General features: G+C 46.1%; 3 protein-coding genes across 3 annotated transcripts; 1 reads left to right on the top strand and 2 right to left on the bottom strand.

The window, feature by feature from the left end:
- Positions 1-1,114: 1,114 nt before the first annotated feature.
- LOC128707996 (uncharacterized) lies at positions 1,115-4,205 on the bottom strand. The gene is made up of 5 exons (XM_053802955.1): positions 4,122-4,205; positions 2,865-3,135; positions 2,059-2,768; positions 1,522-1,990; positions 1,115-1,455 (listed from the first exon to the last, which is right to left on the bottom strand). Exons 1-5 carry the CDS (start codon positions 4,203-4,205, stop codon positions 1,115-1,117), a joined length of 1,875 nt encoding a protein of 624 aa, XP_053658930.1.
- An 8,417-nt stretch (positions 4,206-12,622) lies between these two features.
- LOC128708437 (uncharacterized) lies at positions 12,623-17,396 on the top strand. Its single transcript, XM_053803418.1, has 4 exons — positions 12,623-12,805; positions 12,881-14,351; positions 14,432-14,623; positions 17,245-17,396. Exons 1-4 carry the CDS (start codon positions 12,623-12,625, stop codon positions 17,394-17,396), a joined length of 1,998 nt encoding a protein of 665 aa, XP_053659393.1.
- Positions 17,397-18,349: 953 nt separating this feature from the next.
- On the bottom strand, positions 18,350-20,933 carry LOC128714288 (adenosylhomocysteinase). The gene is made up of 3 exons (XM_053809167.1): positions 20,909-20,933; positions 19,930-20,120; positions 18,350-19,432 (listed from the first exon to the last, which is right to left on the bottom strand). The coding sequence occupies exons 1-3, from the start codon at positions 20,931-20,933 to the stop codon at positions 18,350-18,352; spliced, it is 1,299 nt and encodes a 432-aa protein (XP_053665142.1).
- Between the last annotated feature and the right edge of the window lie 4,699 nt (positions 20,934-25,632).

Here is a 25,632-nt window from a genome sequence, read left to right as displayed (position 1 = left end):
CGGTTTGTGCCCGATTCGGTTAGCATCTTACATTGCTAGCCGCATAAAACCGGATCTTGAGATATTTTACATGCAAAAAATAAACGCGAAAGTGCTCTTTCAAAAATATTATTCAATTAACACTAGATCCCTTGGACAATTTGATTCGTACGCTGAATTTTTAGTCAATTGTTTTTTAGTGTTAAGCAATTCTGCAATTGTTGATGCATGATTTTTACGTTTCTGTTTTATAGTACGAACTGCACTAAATATTTAAAGGTTCTCCAGACTTTCCAGGCAAGACAAGACATTCCAGACTCTCCATACATTTTTTACAAAGCAACAAGGTTACAAGGTACAAAGTAACGAAGTAATCGAGAACTGATTGAAGTTTACTTCTCAGCTAGGTTAGTTTTATTCCTAAGTATCATTCGTTGGCAATTGCACCAATAGCCGGCTCGGTTTCCTAAGCATAACATTCGCATTAGATAATTGCTGATCGGCAACCGTATATTCTCACGAGATCTCGGTGCGGCGGTACAGACCTAAACACATGTTCCATTGTTTTGGCCACTGTATTTCATTGAAGTTCATCTTATCCTTCTGGTGTGTTTCATTCGTTTGAAACATTTCCGGTCCATAAACCGCATGCTAGTATTAAAATTGCCCTTCAGGGCAGATAGTGTAATATAAAATATAGTGTTCCGCGCCTAATACTGTACGTTGGACGCTTTCTGTCGTTAAAACTCTTCTTCATGATCATTAAGTACTCGCTAGTACTGCGTAATTCTTATTTTCGAATGAACCTTTCTGTAAAGTTCGTCAATTGCTCGATGTTAGAGGGAATCCTCGAGGGAAAGGAATAAGCTCTCCCTGTTCCCATTATCAATTTGTTCTGATCTTGATTTCGTTACCCTTCCATTGATCTATTCCTATAAGCTACCTACTAAAGCATACGCTACTATCGCAGTCTTCGGAATTAAGATACGATCAACACGCAAGAGCCGCTGCCCCTGCATGGCACTACAACTAAGAGGAAACACGCATTCAAACTAAAATACCGACAAACGAACAAAAAAAAACTAAATAATTTCCATACGCTCCTCTCCCCTATCTGTATCGCTCTGCACACGCCTTATACGGTGGGATTTGCTTCGACGATTTTTTTCGTGCGGCAACGCTTCACCAGCAGCTCAACGGACCACGCCGCCACACACAGAAAGATACAGAACGATTGCGAATGGATGCAGATCGCGTAACTGTCGGTCCAGTCCCGGATGGCACCGATCAGTGGGCCGAACAAAATCACAAACACCGCCTTGCCGACCATATGCCAGCCGAACGCAGCCGGCAGCTTCTCGAGCGATGAGTACTCGGACACGCACAGCGTAAAGTTGGCGAGGGCAACACCGCGAAAGAATCCGGTCACCGACAACCATATCATCACGTCCGTGTACGTACGCTGATGGGCAACAACTGAAATGGGTGTAGCAAACAATTTTAATATGTGCGAACCTGGCACTAGCCGATTGGAATACGTACTTGACCGTGTGATCGCGACGAAGATCAGTGACACCATGAAGATGTAGCGCTTGCGTATCTTGAGGCGATCGCCGATCGGTGGCACAATGATACGGGCCGCAATATCGGTGAGTGCCGACACGGACAGCACGAACGCGGTGTCAGTCTTATCAAAGCCGAGACTAGCCATAAAGAACGGTGTCACCATCTTGAAGTTCATCTCGGCTACGTAGAAAATCGATAAGCCGAACAGGATGTTGAGGTAGATGCCGTCACGCAACAGTCCCACGTCCATCAGAGCGGTGAAGCGCTGCAGGAACGACACCTTCGGTTTGACCATCTCCAGACCAAGCTCCGATTTGACCGTTTCCAGGCGCTTGGAGGATCGGGACGGGACGCGTGCAAACGAACCGAGCGTGGACACACCGACGTGCGTGTTGACGCGCCTTATGATCTGATAGTCCACATCCTCCGCATCGGCATCACCCGTCTAGAACGGCACAAAATGGCATTTATTCATGGGTGTTTCTTATCAAACCGGTACAATTCTACACTTACGTCCACGTGGATATGCATACAACTTCCACTGCCGGTAAAGTCCATCGTCGACAGCTGCGAAACGACCGATTCACGGCGTCGACGCAAAGCCAAGCTCATACTAGCGGTCGATGCGATCCTCGGGAAGGACGGTCGCGTACGCATCCCAACGCCGCCCTGATTCTGCACACTAACCGACGATGTGATGCGGGGAAAGGTGGGCCTTTTCGGTAACCCAACCGGCGTTCCGCCGGCACCACCAACGCCCGTCCCGTTCCCTGTTGCTGACGCTGCTCCACCTGCCGAACCGGTTGCACCGGCCGTTGCGCCCGCTCCGTCCGACTGCTTCCGTTCGCTGCCAACGCGCCGCGGAAAGAGCAACGATTTTATCTCTGGCAGCGAATCATTATCATCGTCCTCCTGCTCGAGAATGATGCCCATCGGTGGCGTTGCCTCCACCAGCTCGATGTCGACCTCCTCCTCCTTCAGATGCCACTTGATCGGTTGCAGCAGCATCGCACCGACCGTCGCGTGCAGTGCGAGACCGCTCAACACCAGTACCGCACCGCGGAAACCGTACAGCTCGAGCAGTATGCGCACCAGCTGCGGCATTATCAGCATACCGAGGGCCGTACCCGCCATCGAGAGGCCTACCGCTTGGCCACGCTTCTTCGCAAAGTAGTGATTAAGTGCGACGAACGCCGCGGACGTCGCTAGCCCAACTCCCACACCTAAAAGTAGAGTGAACAATACCGAAAAGCGTTAGCATACATTGCCTTTTAAGCTTTCATTATGAGATTTTGTGCGTTTTGAAAAGATTATATTACCATTAACCACACTGTAAGTGGCGAGAATGTGCGCCATATTGGTGGCGGGTGACGTTAGCGCGAGCCCGATACAGCATAGAAGCGAACCAGCGATCGCCACCTTCCGGTACGAGAACTCCTTCAGCAGCGGGCCCACGAACAGGCCGGAAAAGTTCATCATCACATCGAGTGTGCTGATGATGATGGCGGCACCGGTCGTACCGACCTGCATATCCTTTAGCAGATCCCCGAACAGCAGCCCAAACGAGGGTTCAATCGAGCGAGTAGCCAACTGCGCACGGGTGGGTGGGAAAACAAACCAACCAAAACAAAACAGCAACAGAACGCAACAGAAGCGAGTTTGCGGCGAACGGAAATGAAAAGAAAAGAAGAAAATAATTAAAACTTAACTCAAAATTAACACCGAAATACGATTAGGACAGCAACAGCAACTTAAGAATTCAGTGGTTGGTGAGATTCCGTTCGTTCCGGGTGCGATCGTATCGAGTGTCAAAGTTTGTGTTCTTTTTCAGTTCATGTAGTGTGTTGTTAAAATAAAAAAAAAAAACGGTAAAACACATAAACCATGAAGAGACGATGGGAATAAACATCTTAAAGTGAAAATCCACAGTGATCAAACTCTTTCTTGTAGTGTCATTTGAATGTGAGTAACGATCGCACCACTAACGAACGAAATGCTAACAAACGACTAGCGTACGAAACGGATAAACATCGGCATGATTTGAAGGGTACCGAATCGAAGCGGTAGATAACGCAAAGCTGCAGAATCGATTGAGACGTTCCCCATCGAAGAGTGCGCTGTTTGGTTTCGTAAACCGTTTATGGTAGGTAGGAAGGAATGATATGGCGCGAAGCAAACACAAATCATGATAGCTAACAAGCATGCTAACAAGCTGGGCAAGCACACCGCCGCTAATGATAACACAAGCTGCCTCAACACACACACACACGATTGCGCGCCTTCGTTCCCATTCTGTCCACCCAGCGCTGCGGTGCTCCTTTGTCTATACGGATACCGTTCGCACCCGCTGCCAAAAAGGCGCGACAATGCTTCGATCATCTCGGTGCACCGCACGGAGACACGCTCACGCTGTGCCATTATTTTTAGACTCCTTTTCGCTTGTTTTGCTGGCCATCATCTTCGGTGTTCGGCGATGTTTTGGTTCATTATCAACGCGCAGCAGGGCATAATTTTGTACGTGGTAAAGGGACACAGTCCGTACGACACCATTGGCTTCCGGTGGCTGCGATACTCACATTCACCATGCTTACACCGAACGTTGCCATCCATCCCCAGCCCCCGTCCGGGGCGACCTTTTTAGCGGCTTTCAATTTCTCCATGCTTTTTAATGCACCGGGATGTCGTTTGTTTACGGGAGGCTCCTACTATTGCTGTTGTTTTGTTTTGTGTTTCCTGTCGTCTTCAATTCCTGGGAGTTGTATATTATGGAAGTTCGTTCCTAAAAGAGATCGAGAAAAGGACAAACATTAGCAATTTATTTTTAAATCAAACGATCTTATGTTGAGTTCGTAGTAGTTTTTGGATAGAAAATGAACCAAGAGCTCATTACGAATGAACTCCAAAGCTTGAATCTTCCTGACAGAAAGGTAAGCATCACAATCGATACAACTCTCGCAGTGCTGGCAAAACTTTAAAAGCACAATTAAAACCCAGATGGCGGTAAACATTTCCTGAGCAATGACGCTCAGAAAAACACACTTCAACGCACAGAGAGTGAAGAAAAAAAAACACCGGCCGACGGGTAAGCGTGTGCCTCACAAGATAACCAGTCAGCCTTCATCGCCGTAACCTTCTGGCAGTCATTTCGCACGTGCTTTACCATCCCCAGCAATCCACTCACCTTTCACGATTAAAGATTTTCTCTAGCGCGCAAGAACTCTTTCTTTGTGCGACAACCCCCGATGGAGACTGCCGATCAAATACGACCCGATTGGCATTGGCGGTAACATCATCAACTGTCACAACTAGCCCTGTAGCGGCTATTATTTATTTATGGTTGAGTTTTGTGCTCTATCTCTATCACTGTCTCTCTCATTCTCGGCCAACCGTATCTCCCCGTACCTCCGCTAATTCATCACCAAGCGCTGCGATATTAAATCCAATGACGCACGCACCGCGATACCCACAAAACCGCAAACCCTGCAGGGTTGTTAATAGCCCGGCAATGGGGCCAGCGAATTGATCGCGATCTCCAAACGCGGAAAAAAATAACCATCCCGATCATCACCAATAAAAAAGCCTCCTCGGTAACAGTTGGCCATGCATCAGTCCGCTGCGCCTAGATCTGATGCTAATTGATCAAACAAGCAATGTATCATCCCGGTTACGATCAGCGCGACGACCACGAGGTCGATCGTAAAAGAGAACCGCGCAATATTCGAATTGCGTTAATGGCAACATCAACTTCCCCTTGCTGTGGATGCGTTACACGCAACGCAAATGAATCAGAGCTGCGCGTTATATCAATAACACACAAATTGGTATCGATAAACCCAACAACGCTAAACATCATGGTACAGCACCGCAGCAACAAAACATTGATAGGTAATTGATTTTTGACCCCACCAAAAATGGACGTCGGGAGCAGATGTTTCCTTACCCGTTTGGTACAAATTTTTAAAACCTCCTCGTCATTAATCACAATCTTGCTGGAGGAGTAAAGAATTGCATTGCCCTACCAATTAGCGTGCTGCTATAAGTGGTTAATTGGGCATAAACGGATCGTCCTACATCCTCATTGCCACGCCGATCACTGCGCTATGATACCCCCAACAGGAAGGTTACACGGCCAGTTGTGAGCATTGGAATTCCTCCATGGAGCGAAGAATGCTGAGAAACAATGTGCTTGTCCTCAGGTTCGTACTCACAACAGCTGGTGACGTTCAACAGTCCCCAACCAGCATCATCATGATGCGGTAGGGGGGAGGATCTTAAGATAAAGAGTATCACTCATAGCACTCCTGCCGATATCACGCATTATGGTGCAGAACAATCGAACGTATCAATCAGAGCACCGCAGGGTAGCCTTCAAGTCGATCAGTTCAAGCCTCTTCCATGACATGTTGACATCTTGGTGGAATTTGCTGAGAGCTTATTTACCGCTCGCATCTTTCGTCGCCACATCGGTAGCACGTGACGCATAATGGCGCCAAGCAAGTTCGACTCGTCTGAGTAGGTGCTCAAACACTCAATGTCTAATTCGACACGCCAATACGGTGAAACCCCTGGATCACTGAACATCACGTTCTATCTAATCTCCAATGTCTATAGTCTACCGATGTCTAACCTAATCGCGCAACGCACTATCGCCCTTCTGCCACACTTTCGTGCTAGTGTTTCCAACGTTGTCCTACTTTATCCCTTCTCCGCGCCAGCAAGCGTAGTTCCTCCTTGACCTTGGTGAACACGCGCGCCCACCGTGATAAGGTCTACGCAGCGTATCTGGACGCATCTGGGCGTCACTTCCGCAGGTAATTTTACCCATAAAACGGGCCCCGAGTTCGAACATCCTTATCGGAGATTGGTGGCTTCCACAGCAATTGGGCCTCTGTATTGTTTTTGACCCAAAACAAAATGGTGGGTGTTCCCCGCCTGTACGACACACTCGTGATGATTATCAGCTTTTCGGGTCGCTTTATCACTCGGCTCTGTTTGCGCTCCGGATCGGTCAAGGTTTTGCCGATATCTACCCGGCTCGCTTTTACGCGGAAGTGCCGGCCGATAGCCGGGGTGCAGCCGAAGGCGAAAGCATGATCCAGAATGGCTCAATGGGTACGTTATTCTGTCCAGCAGCGGGAAGTTACTCACCCGGCCGGTCAACGTACCCTAACCGAAGCGGTTGCTGGTGGTGGCGATACGCACTGCTGTCATAACACCGGACACACTGCTGCCACGAGTTGATGGACGGTTCCAGTACGTATGCTGACGGTTGACGGTTGACTGGTACGTTGATGTTGGTGCATTTGTGCAACGGGATGACGACTGGGGACGCGGGTCTGCTGGACTCCGGATGCCGATTGTTTGCCACCACCTCGCTGAGTATTTCCTACCGATATCGAACCGATATCAGCACGTGTCTTTGCATTGACCGCACAAAGCAAACGGGGGCAGACACGTTGTTTCGTTCGTCCCGTGGGCGCTTTTCAATTCGAGCGATGAGTCTGCAAAAGGGAAAGAAAAAAAAATGTTACAGAAATGCATATATTGAATGTTTGTGCTCAATCTTACTCATCGCAACAGATTGATTGTGATTTAGTATTTGAATAAATAAAGGTACTGCAACAAAGCGAAAAGAAATATCGATATAATAAACCATTAATGCATTGCTGTGTTTGGTTCCATCCGTGTCGGCACGTGTCGGTAGCAAAGCGTGTGGCCGGCGTACTTGTACCCACCCCCCCAGTGGGGAGTTGAAAAAATTCAAACAATCACAGTTTGTTTATTTTATGACAGCGAAGCGAAAAATAAAACCACACAGAAAAACCACTTCTTAACCTTCTCCCCCTCCCCCCTCTCCTCCCCCCTTCCTCCACCGCCTATTCGTACTGGATGGAAAAATCCGCTCATTCCCGGCCCTTTATAATTATGCTTATTTAACGAGAATGCTTCCTTACGGTGCGTTCCAGATGACTGGCGCGCACGTACCGAACGTCAGCGCGGAGTCCAAGATGGCAAAAACCCCCCCTTGGCAGGCGACAAAACTATGCTAGCTTTTTGCTGGCACTACTACCCCCGGGGACGAAAATAGCTGGTGCTGATGCGATGTGGCCAAACGCGGCCAGGGGCCCCAGCACATTGGTGGCAGCCAGCACGGTTATATACCATCGCCAATGTTTTAACTCTCCAGCTTAGCGAACAATTCCTCGCTTCGCGCGTTGCATCCGTCCTTAGCAGCAGGAGTAGGGTTGCGCGACGGTAAATAAACAGCTCCTCCGTACCGGAATGCCCAGAAGAGCTGCGAAGCGGTCATAAAAATTCGAACATAAATTCACCCAACCGTTGCAGAAGACGCACTGGGGATGTCGACATCCAGTAAGACTCGCGGAAAACCAGATGGTTTTTATTGAGTTCTTGGTCACGGCGAAACCAAGATGAACTCGCAAAACGAATATCCACCGGGGATAGTTTAATGAAGTTATGAATGTTTGCAGTCATTTATTTTGAATCTTTAACGAGGAGTCATTCAAATTAAATCTTTGAAATAGAGATTCAAATTCATTCATTCAGTTCAACGATTCATTCGGATAAACACCCGACACAACCCCCCGGGATCTTGCTGCGATTGGATGCGACAAAGAGGAACCCCAATAAAGCGGAACGCAAGATTTACACACTGCCGAAACAGGTGATGAACATATCCCTTCAACAGCATCCACACCTTACCAACACCAACGCTACCGCTCTGTGGTGTGTATCACTTTTGTTTAGTGATATCTAACCTCTCTAGTTTTCGATACGCATTGGCTCAACATTTCTAATTTTAAAAGTTGAGTTACCAACGCACACACACACACCCAGACACGCCAAGCAGCATAAAATTCATTCTCCCTTACTAAACCCGCATGCCGAATGCCAAGGAATGTAAGGTGAAGGTACGAAAACAAACCCCGATAACGATCGCTTCCGCCATATCGTTCGGGGTTTCGAGGTGCTGTTCCGGTTGGCACGTGGCAGTGCAAATTGTTAAAGCCTTGCCGAGAGTGATGAGGGTGAGAGTTCCAAATTCGAAAACTACTCGGAATCGTCCCGCACGTGGCTACATTAAGGGTTGATCCCCGGTAGATGCAGCAAGTACTGGTTGACTGGTGATCGCGCCCGAGAACGATCGAGATTATTGCGCATGGGAACGTGGTGGAGGGATTAGACATTGGATGAAGCCTTCCAATGCACAGGCCTTGAGCTGAAAGCAGTGCGTGCGTGGTAACGTAGCCACTAATTCTAATTCTTTGTGTTAGCCGGTGCTATACCGCACAGAACCGGCTTCCGCACACGGTGTGTTGCCATCCTCTCGTACAGCAACAGCAGTTTAGCGGATTTGGTTGGCTTTTAACTGCCTTCCCTTGACTGTGGCATCATCCACCAATCACTCCACTCCGACCCAAATATAACATATGCTTTCCACCTTCGCAACAGCCAGTGTTTAACGATGATAGTTTTCTACACGGCTGTGACACGCTTCGCCGGAGCGTAACCGGTAGATCCGCGAATCGTAAACCAAACACACACACACACACACTCACCCTCGCACACATACAAACACACGAAAATTTGGCAGCAAGTTTACCGAAACACACGCGGTCTGGTGGAAACCCGGACCGCGAACACCGGTCGCGCAAAACAAGCGTTGATGACGGTGCTAGCACTAAACGGCAGCTAGCGTACACCCCCGACCATGTGGACGTTCGCACACTAACTGGCACCGCACGCTTACCGAACCGATAAAAACCGTTCGCACGACAGTTGGCAACGATCAGCAACGCATCGAACGTGCCAAGCGCGCAGGGTTGTCAAACCCGGTATGCAATGCATAACCATATGCATTTACAACAATCAATATCGATATAATTGAAAGTGTAGTGACATTTCTTTCCATGTTCTTACTCCTTGCACTCTTTTTATTCATCATTGATTTGTATAAATTTGTGTCAATACTTTTTTAAAAATAAAAGGAAATTAATAAACTGATTAATTAATTTTAATGACTAATTTAGTACGCACAATATACATTTTTTCGATACAATAGCGGCAAAAATATAAGTTTTTTTGTCAACGAGGAATCATTTACCGATCAGCTTCAATTTCTTCCTTCATTTGAAAAAATTAAACACTTTATATACGCTTTAAAGAGTGGGCAAACGTCTAAGGATGAATTTATTATTAGCAATTCGCTAATAATAAAACAATTAGGCAATTTGTTCATACTAATTGTAGGGAAACTTTCCCGCTGTACAATTTTCCATACAGTTACTAACTTTTGTTTATTGATTTTTTCGTGAATTGTTCCTCCTGACTACTCCAAGAACAGCAAAGGATGAAAAATTCCTTCAGGTTGTGGTAAAAGATGATAAAATATGAAATATGAATTCTGTACAATAATTCAAAGGGTTAACAAGTCAGTAATGAGAACCTTACGGCTCGGATATTCACACTGGAAAGATTGTATGATTCGGATGACTGCGAGGACTGCGTGAAATTTAATTCGCAAGAGCTGGTGAGATCCAACACAAATCACTGGGGTACGACATGGAAATTCGAAAACGGCTAAACTGTGACTAAACGTGTGAACACTTCAATTATAGAGCCATTAGAATCATTTTTAATTTAAAATAGCTTTTATGTTCACCCGGAATATGTTTTACTTTACTTTCGGTTGCATTGCAATGAGTCCTAAACATGAAGTCAAATTAGTAAAAAAAAGGAATCGTCTTTCTTTTTTGTTAGTTATTGGTCCTAGTAGTATGTTGTGAGTTGGACAGATCTGGCTACGAGCATTAGGGAGAAACGAAAATAAAGCGATAAATAAAGAGAAAGAGAGAGAGGGAGAAAACAGGAGAAATGCCCCAACAGCGTAGGAGAGTCGAGCGTGTCAATGGAAACAACGGCGTAAGGCCAAGACAGATAATCAAAAGGCATCTGTCGACCTTATGTGGAGCCCGCAAATATTGCCCTGAGTCAGAAACAAAGCACGCTTGCTAGCTGTCCCGCTTTATCGCACTCTTACTCAATACTCCGGTTACTGCGGTTCCGATTAGCTAATATAATGGTCTGGGGTTCCATCACAGTAGGTGCTAAGCAGTGCGCATTTGTTTGCAAAACAATAAAACGGAGAGATTACACTCTGGCAGGTCGTAATACCGATCAGCATGACATTTGGATTCGGGGTTTTGGCTTTAAGGTTTTTCAATCTCCCGAGGCGCTGCATTCGCAAACGCGTTGAAGGCTTAAGCCCGATAACGTCTAGTGGCATTTTATCTTCGCCACAAATAGTTCGTAAACCCCTATCACCTACTGACGTATCGACAACTTTCCTAATCGGAACTCCACACTAAACAGCTGTTCGGTTCCAACAAGTGTGCTTTGTTTGGGCGCAGTGTACAAAATGTTATCTAAAGTAGGTCAAATAGAAATAGATTAACGACAATTGATCTAACTAAGTACGCTAACTTTATCATAACGCTGAAGATAATTGGACGTACGGCTAGTGGAGAGCCAGCGAGTATGCACCGCAACCACGAGTGAAAGAATTTGTTTTGGTTGATGGTTTTCTCTGCCGGGGACTAATTTTTGACAGCCACGATAAGGGTTGAACTTCTGACGGATCGATAAATAGCGCTGGTCAATAAAACACCGCTTGCTTGGTAGGCGCGCGCGTCCTTATCACGGACCCCTGTCCCAATACAAAACAACAAAAAAAGCCACCACCCGCCCCGCGATGGTGCCAATCAGAAGAATGCAAAGATGCGATCTACTACGTTTAAGGTGTGTGCAATTTTCGACACAGTCGACCGGGATACGTCCTCCGGTTGAGACAGACCTTGGAACACCCGGTAAAAGTCGCCTCCCGCGGTAGAGGACGCAGTAGTGAACGATTCACGTGCAAACAAAGCATCTCTAGTGGGTGTTGAAGGCAAAACACTGTTAGAAGACGGTAGAGTTGTAGAAGAAAAATACCAGGAACAGGTAGGTAGATCGGTTGGATTTATAGAAAAAAACCGGCTCGTCGACGAATGAGTGCGAGTTGTCGATCATCCGGCGAGGACTAGCGATCTCGTGTGCAGAAAACACGAAACTATACGCCCAACGTCACGTTCCAAGCGGCTGATCAGGTTGTGGCAAGTGATTTCTGCGGCACGTATCAGTTCGCGCGGTTTTGACATTAATAGCGATACTTATTGCCTTATTGTGTTGCGAGATGAATGCGGCGAAGATATCGCAGGTGTGAACAATGATTGGGTGGGAAGTCGGGGTGCGAGACGATGCGCACGGTCAGGTGGATGCTTTGAAGTAGTTGAGCATACACACAGGGTAATGACTACGAACCCGGCGGCCTCTCTGATAGGTGGATAATCGCTGTACATGTGCCGTGCAACTTCAAGGCCGGGCCCTGCACTCCACACTCAAAATCCCTAGTGGCACAAGGAAGTACTCTTGCAAAAAAAAAGCCGCTCCTCCGTTCGATTAGCGTACAATTTATCATTTCATATACCAGACCTTATAGAGACCTATACTTTGGGGGGTCCCCTGCCATCAACGTGACGGAAAGGGAACTTCCAGCGCGTGCGGTAATGCACAATGTTGCGTTCGTGTGTAAAATTCGCAAAGTACAGCAAGAACTTGATAAGCGGATTGCAGTCGATCGGTAGCGCTTAAATAGCTTAATAGTACCAGCTTTCCTTTTTCACTGCATACAGTCTGCAGAGCCAGTAGTCGCAGGTACGGACAAGCAGAACGACGCTCCTCGGTCGCACTGTGGTCGTTCCATCCGCTTCCAAGATAAGAATGTTGGGTCACTTCCCACCACGGAATGACCGAGGTTGTAGCATAATCAACTCGATTGACTGCGCATCTAAGTTGTGTCATTAATCGCAACCAATCGATTCCTCTGTGATCTAAGATAGGGTGTGTGCCATATTACGGCATCACCTTTTGGCAGGTTTATCTTGCACGCCAACCGGTACAGGAGCACCGTCATCGTCTGATCAGCACACGAACAGCTGAGGCAGAGCAGTGAGCAGAAATGAAGTCAGAAAAGTTCAAGCAGGACACGGATGAAAATGGCAACGAGTACACGCCACCCAACAAGCAGGGCGATAAAAAGCGAATCAAGCTCCCCAAGAACCGATCACAGCTGGGTAGTGACTTTATAGCTCCAGATGGTGGTTGGGGTTGGATGGTTGTATTGGCTGCTGGATTTTCCAATGTGAGTATGACGCGTGTCGTGGGTCTTCACCCACTCTTCTAAATGCCTTCCTTCCTTCCATCTTGATCTCAACAGCTCTGCACCTTTCCGGTGTTGCAACAGTTTGGGCTACTGTTCCGCGATCGGATGACGGAGTTGTCGATCAGTGCGTCTGAGGTGACAACTATCATCAACACACACTCAGCACTAACCTCCATGGTAGGCCTAGCAAATGGGCCCATGTTTCGTCGATTCACCTACCGGCAGGTGGCGTTCTTCGGTGCGCTGCTAGTAGGTATCGCAGTCTCCCTCACATCTCTCGCCGATAGCTTCGTCGACTACATGATCACCTTCGCAGTATTATATGGTGCCGGTGTCGGTATAAACGCGTCTGCCAACTCGCTTGCGCTAAACACCTACTTCAGACAGAAGCGACGCATCGCCACCGGGTTCGCCTGGACACTAACCGGGCTTGGACCGATCGTTGCACCCCATGTCGTCACGTTACTACACCGTTACTTCAGTGTCAATAATACGGTTTTAATCTTCGGCGGCTTCGCCATGAACGCGGTGGCCTTTGCACTGCTCTACCAACCCGTCCAGTGGCACGCAAAATCTCCCCGATCAACATCCGAACCGGATGAGGCCAACCTACCAACAACACCACCTCCCAGCGAACGTTGCAGCTACTGTCAAACAGCACAGGATCCCGGTGCGGTCCCCTTCAATACACTCCCCATCGAGCGATCCGTGCAGGACCTGATCGCGTACGATGCCGCTGTCGACACCGGCACTCCGATGCTGTCCCGCGCAAATGATGGCTGGTACTCGCGCAGTTCACTCCGCTCACTGTACAGCTCCCGGCACAGCTTAACCACTCCACGGTATCTGTCCCAGCGCCCGTCCGTCCTGAGCCTTGGAGATGCGCGACCATTTATCCCGCTCCCGGCAAAGGATGCGACCGCATTCAAGATCGACGAGTGCCAGACGGAGGACTGCCCGAATGTGCAGGCCGAACATAAACCGCTGAGACGTCCAACGGATCCCACTCCCCTACGTCACAAGCCCCACTTCGAATCAAAAGACTATCCAGTGGAGTCACTGCCGACGAACGGCTTTAGTACAGCACCCGCGGAAAAAGACGTCCTCAAGCAGGCGTCGAAGCGACTCGCCCAGCTGGTCGAGGAAGCTCGTCCAACCACCTGCTCCTGCTCGGAGACGCTGCAATCGCTGCTCGATGATGCCCCGGAACAGGAGCTACCACTCACCTTCCTGCAGCGTATCGTGATCTTCTTTGATCTGGATCTGTTACGCGATCACATCTACGTTAACATCATGATAGGCATCACGATCGCCAACTTCGCCGAGCTGAACTTCTCCATCCTGACACCGTTCGTCCTGGCGGACTTTGGCTGCAGCCGGGATCAGATTGCGATGGCCATGTCGATACTGGGTGTGACGGATATTTGCTGCCGCTGCCTGGTGCCGCTCATTGCCGATCGCATTAAATGGCAAAATCGCACATTCTTCCTCGTCGGCGTTATCAACATGGCGCTGGGTAGAGTCGGTACGTGCGGGCAGAAGTTAATTAAGAGTGGACCGTGTGGATCTCATCTTAAACACGAACTCTTCTGCTCTTTTCCACAGTTTTAGCTCACTTCCACAGTTACACCGTTGTGCTGGGCACTGCTTGTTGGATTGGGTTTAACAAAGGACTGCGGACGGTGTTTATGGCACTGGCGATACCGTCACACGTTCCATTGGACCGACTTCCTGGAGCAACCGGAATACATCTGCTCTTTGCTGGTTTCTTCTACCTGTTCGTCGGTCCCATTGTCGGTAAGTCAAGTGTGATTATTGCCGCATATTTCTAGACATCTTAAGAAGTCTTTTTAGTTGACACAACGAGTAAAAGTCCTTAGTATTGGATTACTAGAGTGACATGTACAGGGTCAGGTGGAATGCAATTGCCAAGTCTGTGACCCGTATCTAATTCTGCGACTACTATTTCCTCTCTGGGCACTACTTATTTACTCTGCAATGGGGAAGGATTCGAAACCTCTTGAAGATCCCTGAGACTCTCCTACCCTGCTTCTACTCCGTCACGTCCTCGTTGTGCAGAGTGCTAGCATATGTCACCATATATTCAAGCTTGGGTATACGGGCTTGTTGAAAAACCTTGAGCGGTTGGTGACGTATGGTAGAAAAGCAGCGGGATGACTATGTCCTCTCTGGGCACTTTTATCCTTTAATATGTTTGTAAGTAAGTAGTTTTCACGATACGCATCATGCGACACTTTGAAACACGTGACACTCGCTAGGCACTCGTCATGTCACTGATAGCTAGTCATCATCGAATACAAAATCTATAACCGTTTCGATGTAAAGCTACCGGGTCCCTGCCCGTCAGCTGTTTGGATTGCGAAATATCAACACTCACCATCACAGCCTTGCTTTGTTCAGCTGATGTTCTGCTGCCACGCATACTACCTGTGCCGCCAGTCCCTTGTTTGACTGCTTTTGATGGACAGAGAGATGAGTCAACGCGCTAGAATAGGTAGGGAGATGGGGGATATAACACTGATGTGTTGTGTGTGAAAAGAATGGAAGCGAACGATGTGTGGTTTGGAGTTCAGCGAACGGAACCCGAAACAAAGGAAGTGACTCGAAACTGGATCGATCGGTTACATTGAATGTCAAAGTTGAGTAAATCCAGCACAAACCAGAGGAAGAGACGTAGCCCGCCAAACACCAGATTGCGTCCGATTGCGTCAGCGGATCAGAAACGCATGAAGGAGGATATTGCTGTGTTTTGTTGGGTGGTAAAGGGAAGCAATTTTACGACCTCTCAGGGAACAGCTGGTTTGCATTTTGATGTGCTCATCTTCCGCTCATCACATTATCATCGTAATCGTTTCGCACTGTTCGGATGGCAACCGTGCAGTGCCGCAAAAAAAAAAAACACTAAAGCTAAGGCCCAACCGTTTGCGAATAATTAAATGGCGCTCCGAAAGCTCACTTTCACTTCAGCAGGGGAGCGGAAACTCACATAATGAGATGATGACGGTTTTGCTCACCTTTTGCTTTTCGAAGCGTTTGCTTTGGGAATTGATTTTCCTTCCTGTGGCTGTTTTCCACACGTTGCCCTATGGTGGATTTTCTTCCACGAGGAATGAGCGGTGCACACCAACACGCAATCAATCGATCGACTGTGGTGCACAGCGGAAGGCAGACATCACCATTGCGAAACGATGAAGGAAAAGCGGCTTAATTGGTAACGCTTTCCAGCTGATTCGTGTGAACTCGAGAAACATTGCGCTTAGCAACAGGGACGCTTTCGTGTGGCCAAGCAAACAAAACCAGGTTTGACTTAAAACTAAGCAAAACAAATATATCCATCCTTTAGCTACTTACACACGCGCAAAACTGAGACCCCGTTGTGTATCCCTTTTGTCTTGGGCAAGGCGACCTACCTTTTTCTTTATTATATGCGAAACGATGCTACAATACGACCGAGTGAAATGAAATCAGCCACACATACTCTCATCGCGACCACATCCACCAACACGCACACACGGGGAAAAGGATTTGGATTTTCCTGACGCCACACAGTGACCCGTTGTATTGATTGAAGAGCTTTTCATTTCACATAGAAACACCAACTAGACCGGAAACTCTCTGCAAAATCACATTTGCTTATGGTGGACGCGTTTAAATACACACACACAGACTCATCGATAGAGGTTAAATGACAGAATGAGGCTTGGGTCCGCCGGTATGTAAACAAAAACATACGAGCGCGTGCTTTTTTCCCTTTCTTTTTGTCCGCTAGACGCCACTTTACGATGAATCTTTAAAGCAAACACACTCACACTCACTCACAGAGGCTCGCAGGGAAAAATAAAACACACAGGAAAGGGCTCTTTAATACAGCGAGCAAACCGTGCGTACCAACAGCTGCTAAAGTTGGACTGGTTTTTCTGTTGCGCCCTTCGCTTAAGGTGTTCGGTGCGCGTGCAAATCTTTCGTTCTCGATCTCTCGCTTCTTCTTTTTTGTTTGTTTCGTACTCTCTTTCTCTCCCTCTCACTCTCTTTATGTCTCTTTTGCTCATCCGCAATGGAGGTTCGTTTTGTGATGCGATGGAATCTTTTGGCCAAACAGCAACGAGCACACACACACACATATGTGCGCGAACCCTCGATCATCACGTACACAAAATTAATTGATCGAGTACGCACTCTGCGTACATGCGCTTTTCGATTGGTAAAAGTGTGAAAAATACTTGATGAACAATTGTTTTTAAATCATTTTGGCATGCAATTTATTTTTAAATTTAGTATTAATGAGATATAAAAATAAAGCATATTAACGTCTATATATTTATGTTTTTAACTCAGATTTATTTAGTTATATAGTTTTTACTAGCAGAAATTAAATTATATTCTTTTCCTTAAACCAGGATACGTACGGGACGCGACAAATTATGCCATCACGCTCCATTTCCTCAATCTCGCCACGTACACGATGGCGATCTGCTGGTCGTTGGAGATGTACTACTTTACACCACGCGCACGGAGGCGCCAAATGGCAAAGAATGCTGCCGGAAGCTGAGACCACTCTAAGTCTAAGCGAAGCGATTGTAAAGGCCAGCACAAAAAGACATTGACGCCACTATCTTCCCATCGACGAAAACAATAATAATGACAATAAAAGGGAGTGACTGTCATGCAAAAGCAGTAGAAAAGGGTTATGAATAGGTGTTATGTTTTTCTGTTAGGTTGTAGTGGCAGTTTTGTTGTTGAGAAGTGTTCACCAGTAATTGAAAACACCGAACCTGAACCCTTCATGAGACAAGAAATGCTGGCAGTTGCTAAAATTAATACCATTCCTCTGCAAAATTGCTTTAAGCATCTAAACCTAGTTTGAAATTTATACCCCGAGAAACATCACAATAAACACTAGCCGCGAAGTATTTAACAAATTTTAACAGCCGTTAAAAGTTCATGTTGGTTCATGAGATGATGATGTGATGTTTATTAATTTTCTATCCAATACAACAAATAAATGAGATGAAACGCCTGTTTAAACAATATTTTCGTCGTGCGTATTTTTAAATTCTGCTTTTTTAGTATTTGGAGCATTAAGCAATTACACATTTATTTGCAATTTTTAACGACTTCGGTTAATTTTTAACGGCTGTTAATTTTTAACGATTTCTTTCGCGATGCCGGCTACTTTCTCATTTAAATGAGTCTTGATATTCGACGAAAATTTCTCAAATAGATTTTTAGCAACCCCTTCAGTTCCCACGACAGCGTGCGAGCTCGTAACATAAGGATGCGCATTATGACCCTTCTATCGCCCTGCTTCGAAGGTTTATGCAATGATGCAATGCGAAATGCTGACATTGATGTTGGTATTATTTATTTCAGTTTTATGTGATCCGCAGACTTATTGCTAAGCTGCGTGCCCGAAACCATTTAAAACACCATTCCAACCACTTCTGTTGTGTATTGTTCATTGCAATTCTTGCTTTATGTATGTGTCTTATCCCTGTCTCATCGTTAGTAGCGATAATGATCCGGTTTGTATGGTCCCTCGGCCGGTAGGTTAAGGTACTCTGCTTGGTGCGGGCTCAATTTTGTCAGCTTCACGCCAAGTTTGTCCAGATGCAAGGCGGCCACTTCCTCGTCCAGCTTCTTCGGTAGCACGTGCACGCCGATCGCGTACTTCTCCTGGTTCGTCCACAGCTCTATCTGTGCCAGCACCTGGTTGGTGAACGAGTTCGACATGACGAAGCTCGAGTGTCCCATGGCACAGCCCAGATTCACCAGACGTCCTTCCGCCAGCAGGATGACATGCCTCCCGTTGCTCAACTCATACCGATCCACCTGCGGCTTGATGTTCACCTTCCTCACCGCATTCTCGTGCAACCATTTCACATTAATTTCACAGTCAAAGTGGCCGATATTGCACACGATCGAGTCATCCTTCATGTTGAGGAAGTGCTCACCCATAATGATGTCCGTGCAGCCGGTCGTTGTGACGAAGATTTGTGCCTCCTTGCTTGCGTCCTCCATCGTCGTTACCTCGTACCCTTCCATCGCCGCCTGCAGCGCATTGATCGGATCGATCTCGGTGACCAGCACGCGGCCACCGGAACTCCTTAGCGCCTGTGCGCAACCCTTGCCCACATCACCGTACCCGGCGACCACGCACACCTTACCGGCAATCATCACGTCCGTCGCACGCTTAATACCGTCTAGCAGCGACTCCCGACATCCGTACAGATTGTCGAACTTGCTTTTCGTAACCGAATCGTTCACGTTGATCGCCGGCATACCGAGGCGACCCTCGCGGAACATCTTGTACAGATTGTGCACACCGGTCGTCGTCTCCTCGCTCAAACCGCGAATCTCCTTCAGCAGTTCCGGATGTTCGGCGTGCACCAAATTGGTTAGGTCGCCTCCATCGTCCAGGATCATGTTCAGCGGCTTACCGTCCGGGAAGATGAGCGTCTGCCGGATGCACCACATGTACTCCTCGTCCGTTTCACCCTTCCACGCGTACACCGGCACACCGGCCTTCGCCATGGCTGCGGCAGCATGATCCTGCGTGCTGAAGATGTTGCAGCTGCTCCATTGCACCTGAAATAAAAAATAAAGAAATAAAAAAAATAAGCCGAAAGCATCAACAACTCTCACTATCGTGTGCATTACGCAACCGTGAACGCGTGCGCGACCGGGAACGCAAACAATTCCCTCGGGAAACCATACACCAACCAACAAACAACAATCAACGCGGGGTGGCAAACCGGGCGCTAAAATTAGAATACGACAACTCCATCAAAAGAAGAATCTTAATCTAAGCATAACTTATCGCTTCGGGCCGCGTCACCATGGACAGCGCGGACGATGTGTTTGTCTGGCTTTTTAGACAATTTTTGACCAAACAAGGCTAAACAATCTTGTACGTCCAGCGTCATACGGTTGGTCGGTTCAGCAAAGGTTATCAGCACTTCCGCATCACAGCAACAGCGCATAATATACCGCCGTCCCTCAGCAATCCCGATCTTGCGGATCCTTCTGGTTGCTGTTTGCTTTCTTAAGGAATGTTTCAAGTGACCGTGATGTTACTAACGTACCTCGGCACCCAGCTCGATCAGCGTTTCGATCAAAACTGCCGTCTGGATGGTCATGTGCAGGCAGCCAGCTATCCGAGCACCCTTCAGGATCTTCAGTGGGCCGTACTTTTGTCTGCACGCCATCAGGCCGGGCATTTCGTTCTCGGCCAGAACGATTTCCTTCCGCCCGAACTCGGCCAGTGAAATGTCGGCTGTAGGAAATGGTCAATGAGAATATTATGTTATTAAAATTGTTTGAATTTATTATTTTATGCTTGGGGCGGCCCGGTGGCATGATGATAGCGGCGCCGGTCTTCACACGAACGGACCGGACCAAAATCCCATCCGGGCCAATCCCCCGTAGCAAGGACTGACTATCCGGCTACGTGGTAAAATAAGTCGTTACTGCCAGGCCGTTCTAACAAAAAAAAAAATTTTATGCTTATTTATATTAGTTTTTTTAGCATTTCCATTCATTTTGCCTCTGGATTTTTAATAAAAAAATATCGTAAAAGCAAGTATCTAAAAATTAACTTTTATTCATTAAAATTAAATATCTAAAATTAAAAATAACAATGGAAAGAAAAGACAAAAAACAATTTTTTCATTTTCCCAACAAGGTAACCGTTGCTAAGTTTGGCAGTTGCTGCGTATTGTATTCTCTGACAGCTTTACTTTATCAGCCAATTAAAATGCTCCTTTTCATAAAACATTTATGACTGAAAAAATCTAAATTTACTCATGAAAAGTTAACAACGTATTGATGCAATTCTCCCTTTTCTTCTTATTTGATTCTAATAGCTTATCTAGAAACCGAATGCCTCTAAATTAGCCCTCTGACTCTTACCTAAATTTAAATCAAACCAGACAGGCGTTTTTTTGTTTGTTACTAGATTGACTGTACTATTAATCTAACCCAACGTGCGGCTTGCAGTGGGTAAAAACGACAAATGATTATGCCGTATAAACCCATGTGCTCGCTTGTGCACTGTTCACTTACCGACTTTGTACGCTGGTTTTGCCATTGTTTGCTTCTGGTTGCTAGAGCGGTTTGTGCTGGATTGATGGCTTTTCCTTTGCAATCCGATTGATTGTAGCGTACTGCGTGTTAGTCACGTCGCCTTCGCCTTGCACTTGGAAGGGCCTTTTAACTGTTAGGCTGAGCACTCGGTTGCCGGCAGCTGCGAAGATGTCTTTAGGTTAGAGTCAACCGAACGAGTAAGAATTTTATTACACGTGCTTTGCAATGAAGTTAATTTTAACCGGGTACACCCCGTACCCCCATCCCAGAATAAAACCAAGGCAACCGTCAACCCTTATGTCAAAATGGTGCTTTTTCTCATGACTTCTCAGTCACACCATATTGCTGTCCTCCTTTTCTGGGTCTTCGGTTTTGTGACATGGGATCGCAGTTTATGTTTACCCTCAGGGACGAAGGATGTACGTACGATATCCAGCGAGCTGAGAAAATGCTAAAATATCGGTCATATCCTTACAAAAAGTAAGTAAATTTGTATAAAACATTAAAAGTAGGTCAACTCCATTCTAATTGCAATGCATTTTTCCAGTTTGACATCATTTTAGTGTGAAAATCCGGAGTAAAGACCACCGTCACCGTGTAAACTATCCGGCTACGTGGTAAAATAAGTCGATCTAAGTCTAACGGAAAAACAAAACATTATTTTATGCTTATTTATATTAGTTTTTTCCATTCATTTTGCCTCTGGATTTTTAATAATAAACAAAAAATCATAAAAGCAAGTATCTAAAAATTAACTTTCATTCATTCAGTGCTTTTTGTGCCTTAAAACGAAGTGATAATTGTATATGAATGGGAAAAGTTATTAATGAATAGTGAATAAATCATGTAATTGTATTTGTTACTCTAATTATTGCGGTATCCGAAAAAAATCGTAATCATATGTAAACAATCACGCGCCCACACGCACATACAAGTCACACTCCTCGATTCAATTTGGGCTTTTTTTCGAAGTGACGTCATTGACCAAGGAGTCGAGAAGGAGCCGAGCAGAAGCCCAACGGTTTTCATACGATTTGACAGCGCGCTTGCCACGATTGAAGCTTTTTTCCGACACAACCGACATCAAATTAATGACAACTGTCATGCCTATATGCGGATTTGAATGCCTTACTGCTCTAGAGCAAATTTTCGAATCGACGGTTGGATGAATTAAATGGAATTCGAATAATTACAAAATCAATGGTTGCTGCTTTCTTGTATTGAAGTAAAATTAGATAAAAATGTAATAAAATCTTTGATGAAGAGGAAATACGATGGCATTAGCAAAAATAACAAACAAAACCGTTAGAAAAATTTTCTTGACTGCTTAGAATTTTATTAGTTGTGTACTTTGAACGCAGGAGAAAAAGACGTTTTAAATGAGAGAAAACGAAAATTGATTTTTTCATTCCATTTTCTCCCGGCCGTTCTTCAGATAAATAAAAAAAAAAATCCATTTTCCCCAATCAAGTTAATCAGAAACTCTTGAATTCAGATTCATAGTAAAACCAACAGCGAAAATCTTTGTAAATTTTCTTTTTGATTCCTGTAGCTAAATGAAAAAAATATGATAACAATTCATTCGGCTTCCCGTCATGTTCATCTCTACAGCGTTCCATTGGAAGTGTGCACGAGTACGCGCGCACTCGCCCACTGTTCATTTTGTTTGTTTCGCCGTTTTGGCGTCGATGCGTTCATTCGCGTGTCGCAGTTCATTTGTCTTCAGCCTCTCGAAGCGAGCGGATGTGTATCATCCGTGCTCGCGGCCAGTGAGTGATATAGCCTGCAGGTAGAAGCAGTGGCAGAACGCTCGGCCACACTAAAAGCGTGTCTGCACCGACCGTCTCTCGTGTCGTTCACGCTTTTCCATTCTTTTCTCCGCACCCATCACCTGTCAGGTTTTGGGTTCGTGAATGTTGGTAAAAAGTCTGTGCGTTCTGTAAACCCGCGAGTACGAAAAGTTTGCTAGTGTGCGTGTGTGCGCGTATTTGTGGTTATGTTTGTTTTGGTGCGTGCGTGTGCGTAGCGTAAGTGTGTCTAGAGCGCGGCTAGACCGTGGCCGAGAAAGGTGGCCATTCTTTCAATGAGCACACCAGCGCCATCCAAATATATCTAATACGGACGGAGATCTTCAAGCAACCCTCCCCCAGTGGCAGACCCCTTAAAAAAATGTTCTTGAATGGGTGAAATTGTGCTGGCATTTTTCATCGAGAAAGGAAAATTGTTGACCCGTTTCGTGACCGGTTTTGGAAATGGAGTGATTTGTATGGGAACTGCAATTAGAAGCATTGAGGAAAGCGAGAAACCTTACCAAATTCTTCATCCCTTATGTTATGTGAAGTTCCTCCTTTTACCTGAAGTTAACGCTCTGCGCTACCCTGTAGTAAAGAACAATATTTGAGAAGGAACTGCGAGGATTTTAAGTTAATGTTGGCACATCAAATCAATTATCATGTCTGCTCTACACACCTGTCAAACCGTCACCTAATAGAGACCAATTTAGGCGAGCAGAAAGGAAGAATAGATGGATTTCTAATTAAACTGAGCACACACACCCGTTTTCGTCTGGGACGAAAAGAAATTTTGAGCCGTAGACTCGACGGTTATAATCTATCCATTTGTTTTCCTTTGAAAAATGTCTCCTTTGCATTTTAGGTGATGTCACCTTATAGTCCGAATTCAGAAATCCTCACCATTGCATTGCGTCCCAGTCAGCAGTCTCTTGAACTGTGGCTTTGGTACTGGGATTATGATTCTCCTTGAATCAAATTATATGGAAAGTCACAGAAAATGTTCATCCAGACCACGAGGCTGCCAACGGAGTACCTCCCTTTGTAAAATGTACGAAGGTTATGTGGAGTTAGAGGTGTCAAAATTTATTGGTCCGCGGCGTTAGCCGGAACTCTTTCGAGAGCGTTTTTTGTGAGCCTTTCTTCGGAGGCCTTATGTGTTTGTGTGGGTAGTAAGCCCCAAAGTGGTTGGTGATGGGTGGGCTCCACCAAACATTAACGGTACTTCTCTCTAGATAGGAGGTGGGGATTATTGCAGTTTTTGAAGTGCAAAAGAAAGTCATCCAAAGAAACCCATCCCCCCAAAAGGGTTTTTGGGGGAAAACGATGTGGTGGCTCCAGAGGATGGGATTAAGTTGCTAGACGTGGTTAAAGAAAGGAAAGTTTATGTGTCCGCTTCCCACCAGAACTTCAGAACATTCAACTCGACCTCTGTAAACGCACCGAACAAGGCTTTCCTGCAAAATACCGGCGTCGTCGTCGCTGCGTGTTTTTTTTGTTGTTGTGTACTCTTCTTTATTCTGTCCCGCCCATTCGCTCTTTCTCGCTCCAGCGCACTGTTTGTGGGGTGTTGGTGGTTGCGTGGAAGTATAAACGGAAGAAAAACCCGACCCAATTCTGTACAGTTTCTCAACGTATGTGCGCGCGCGTTAACGTTGCTGTTTTATGCGTGCATGTGTGTGTGTGTGAGGATTATTCGGGAGCTTTGTTCCCTTGGCGTTGCTTTCCCATGTGGAAAACGATTCTGTTGAAATTGTACCCAAATTAATCAGACTTGATGCACCAAAGAATCAAATTGATCAGAAGGGGAAAACTGTTTAATATTGTCAGTATGATAAGATTTATGGTGTATTTTACTTTCGTTATTGTTTTTTTTCCTTTCACACATCCACGCACACGCAGTATTACGGTTCGTCTCACTGCCAACAAACAAGGTGAGAAAGTGAGCAACCGAACAGAGGATCATTTTTCGAGGGAAATTTTATAAATGAAAATCTTTCAGATGGAAACAGCGATATTGGCAAAAGTGTTTAAATAATATCCATCTAGCTATGTTCAGGTAGTGCGTGACGTTTTTTTCCAATAATATCCATTGAAAAAAGCCTTCTTTTAATCATTCTCACGCATCACCAACTCACTGCTCGCTTCTCACCAATTGCAAGTTTTTTTTATTTATTTTTTCACCCATTTGTATAAAGTTTTTCTCACAGTCTCTCAAGCTCAGAAAAAAATGCGGACACTCCCCCCATCCCCTTTCTCTACCTCGGGCGGGCGCAAAGCTTTATGCTGCGTCTACGGGGTGGCGTTGGGGTGTAGGCTCCAAACCGCCCCGCCGGTGTACGTGTGTGCGTGTGCATGCCGGCATACAATTTTCTTCGTGGTAGTGTGATGTGCGTGCGTTCTGCTGGGTTCGCGTGTTGGATGTTTGCGCCGCACCCTTAACAATAAGTTCCACCATCATCATCAACCCTTGGTCGGTGGGGTGTCCCTCAATGGTGGAAAAAAAGGAAAATTAAACCACGATACCTCACACGCAATATTATTATCCTCTTGGCATTTTTTGTTTGTTTGTGGTTCTATTTTCATTCCTGATGAGCAAAGAAAAGCATGATCGATTCGGCTTTTTAGTGTCTGTTCCATACACATGGACACACTTGATGCGTGTTTGAAAAAGAACCGTTGAAGTTTGAGTGTGGGGCCGGAGGTTTTTCGAAGAATAAAAAAAACGATCGCGCAGTGAGTGTTATGATCTCACTATTCTGACAAACCGCTGTTGGGTTGCTCACGATCGAGTAGATGAGATGAACCTATACATCGTTACGGACAGTCTTCATTCAGAGCGAAAGAGAAAGCTTGCATCGATGTCATTTTTAAGGCGTCGTCGATCAGGTTCGGTAAAGAAAAGCGTTTGTG

This window comes from Anopheles marshallii, chromosome X (assembly GCF_943734725.1).
Source record: "Anopheles marshallii chromosome X, idAnoMarsDA_429_01, whole genome shotgun sequence".
NCBI lineage: Eukaryota > Metazoa > Arthropoda > Insecta > Diptera > Culicidae > Anopheles > Anopheles marshallii.
Note: the sequence above shows the minus strand (reverse complement) of the source record. Positions and strands in the feature narration are given on the sequence as shown.

Coding starts and splice junctions, on each gene's coding strand:
- LOC128707996 (XM_053802955.1), bottom strand. CDS start 4,205: ATGGAGAAATTGAAAGCCGCTAAAAAGGTCGCCCCGGACGGGGGCTGG. Junction 3,136..4,121: donor TCGGTGTAAGCATGGTGAAT/GTGAGTATCGCA, acceptor ACCCGTGCGCAG/TTGGCTACTCGCTCGATTGA. Junction 1,991..2,058: donor GTATGCATATCCACGTGGAC/GTAAGTGTAGAA, acceptor GTGCCGTTCTAG/ACGGGTGATGCCGATGCGGA.
- LOC128708437 (XM_053803418.1), top strand. CDS start 12,623: ATGAAGTCAGAAAAGTTCAAGCAGGACACGGATGAAAATGGCAACGAG. Junction 12,806..12,880: donor TGGCTGCTGGATTTTCCAAT/GTGAGTATGACG, acceptor TGATCTCAACAG/CTCTGCACCTTTCCGGTGTT. Junction 14,352..14,431: donor CATGGCGCTGGGTAGAGTCG/GTACGTGCGGGC, acceptor TCTTTTCCACAG/TTTTAGCTCACTTCCACAGT.
- LOC128714288 (XM_053809167.1), bottom strand. CDS start 20,933: ATGGCAAAACCAGCGTACAAAGTCG. Junction 20,121..20,908: donor AAAACCAGCGTACAAAGTCG/GTAAGTGAACAG, acceptor CATTTCCTACAG/CCGACATTTCACTGGCCGAG. Junction 19,433..19,929: donor TGATCGAGCTGGGTGCCGAG/GTACGTTAGTAA, acceptor TTTTTATTTCAG/GTGCAATGGAGCAGCTGCAA.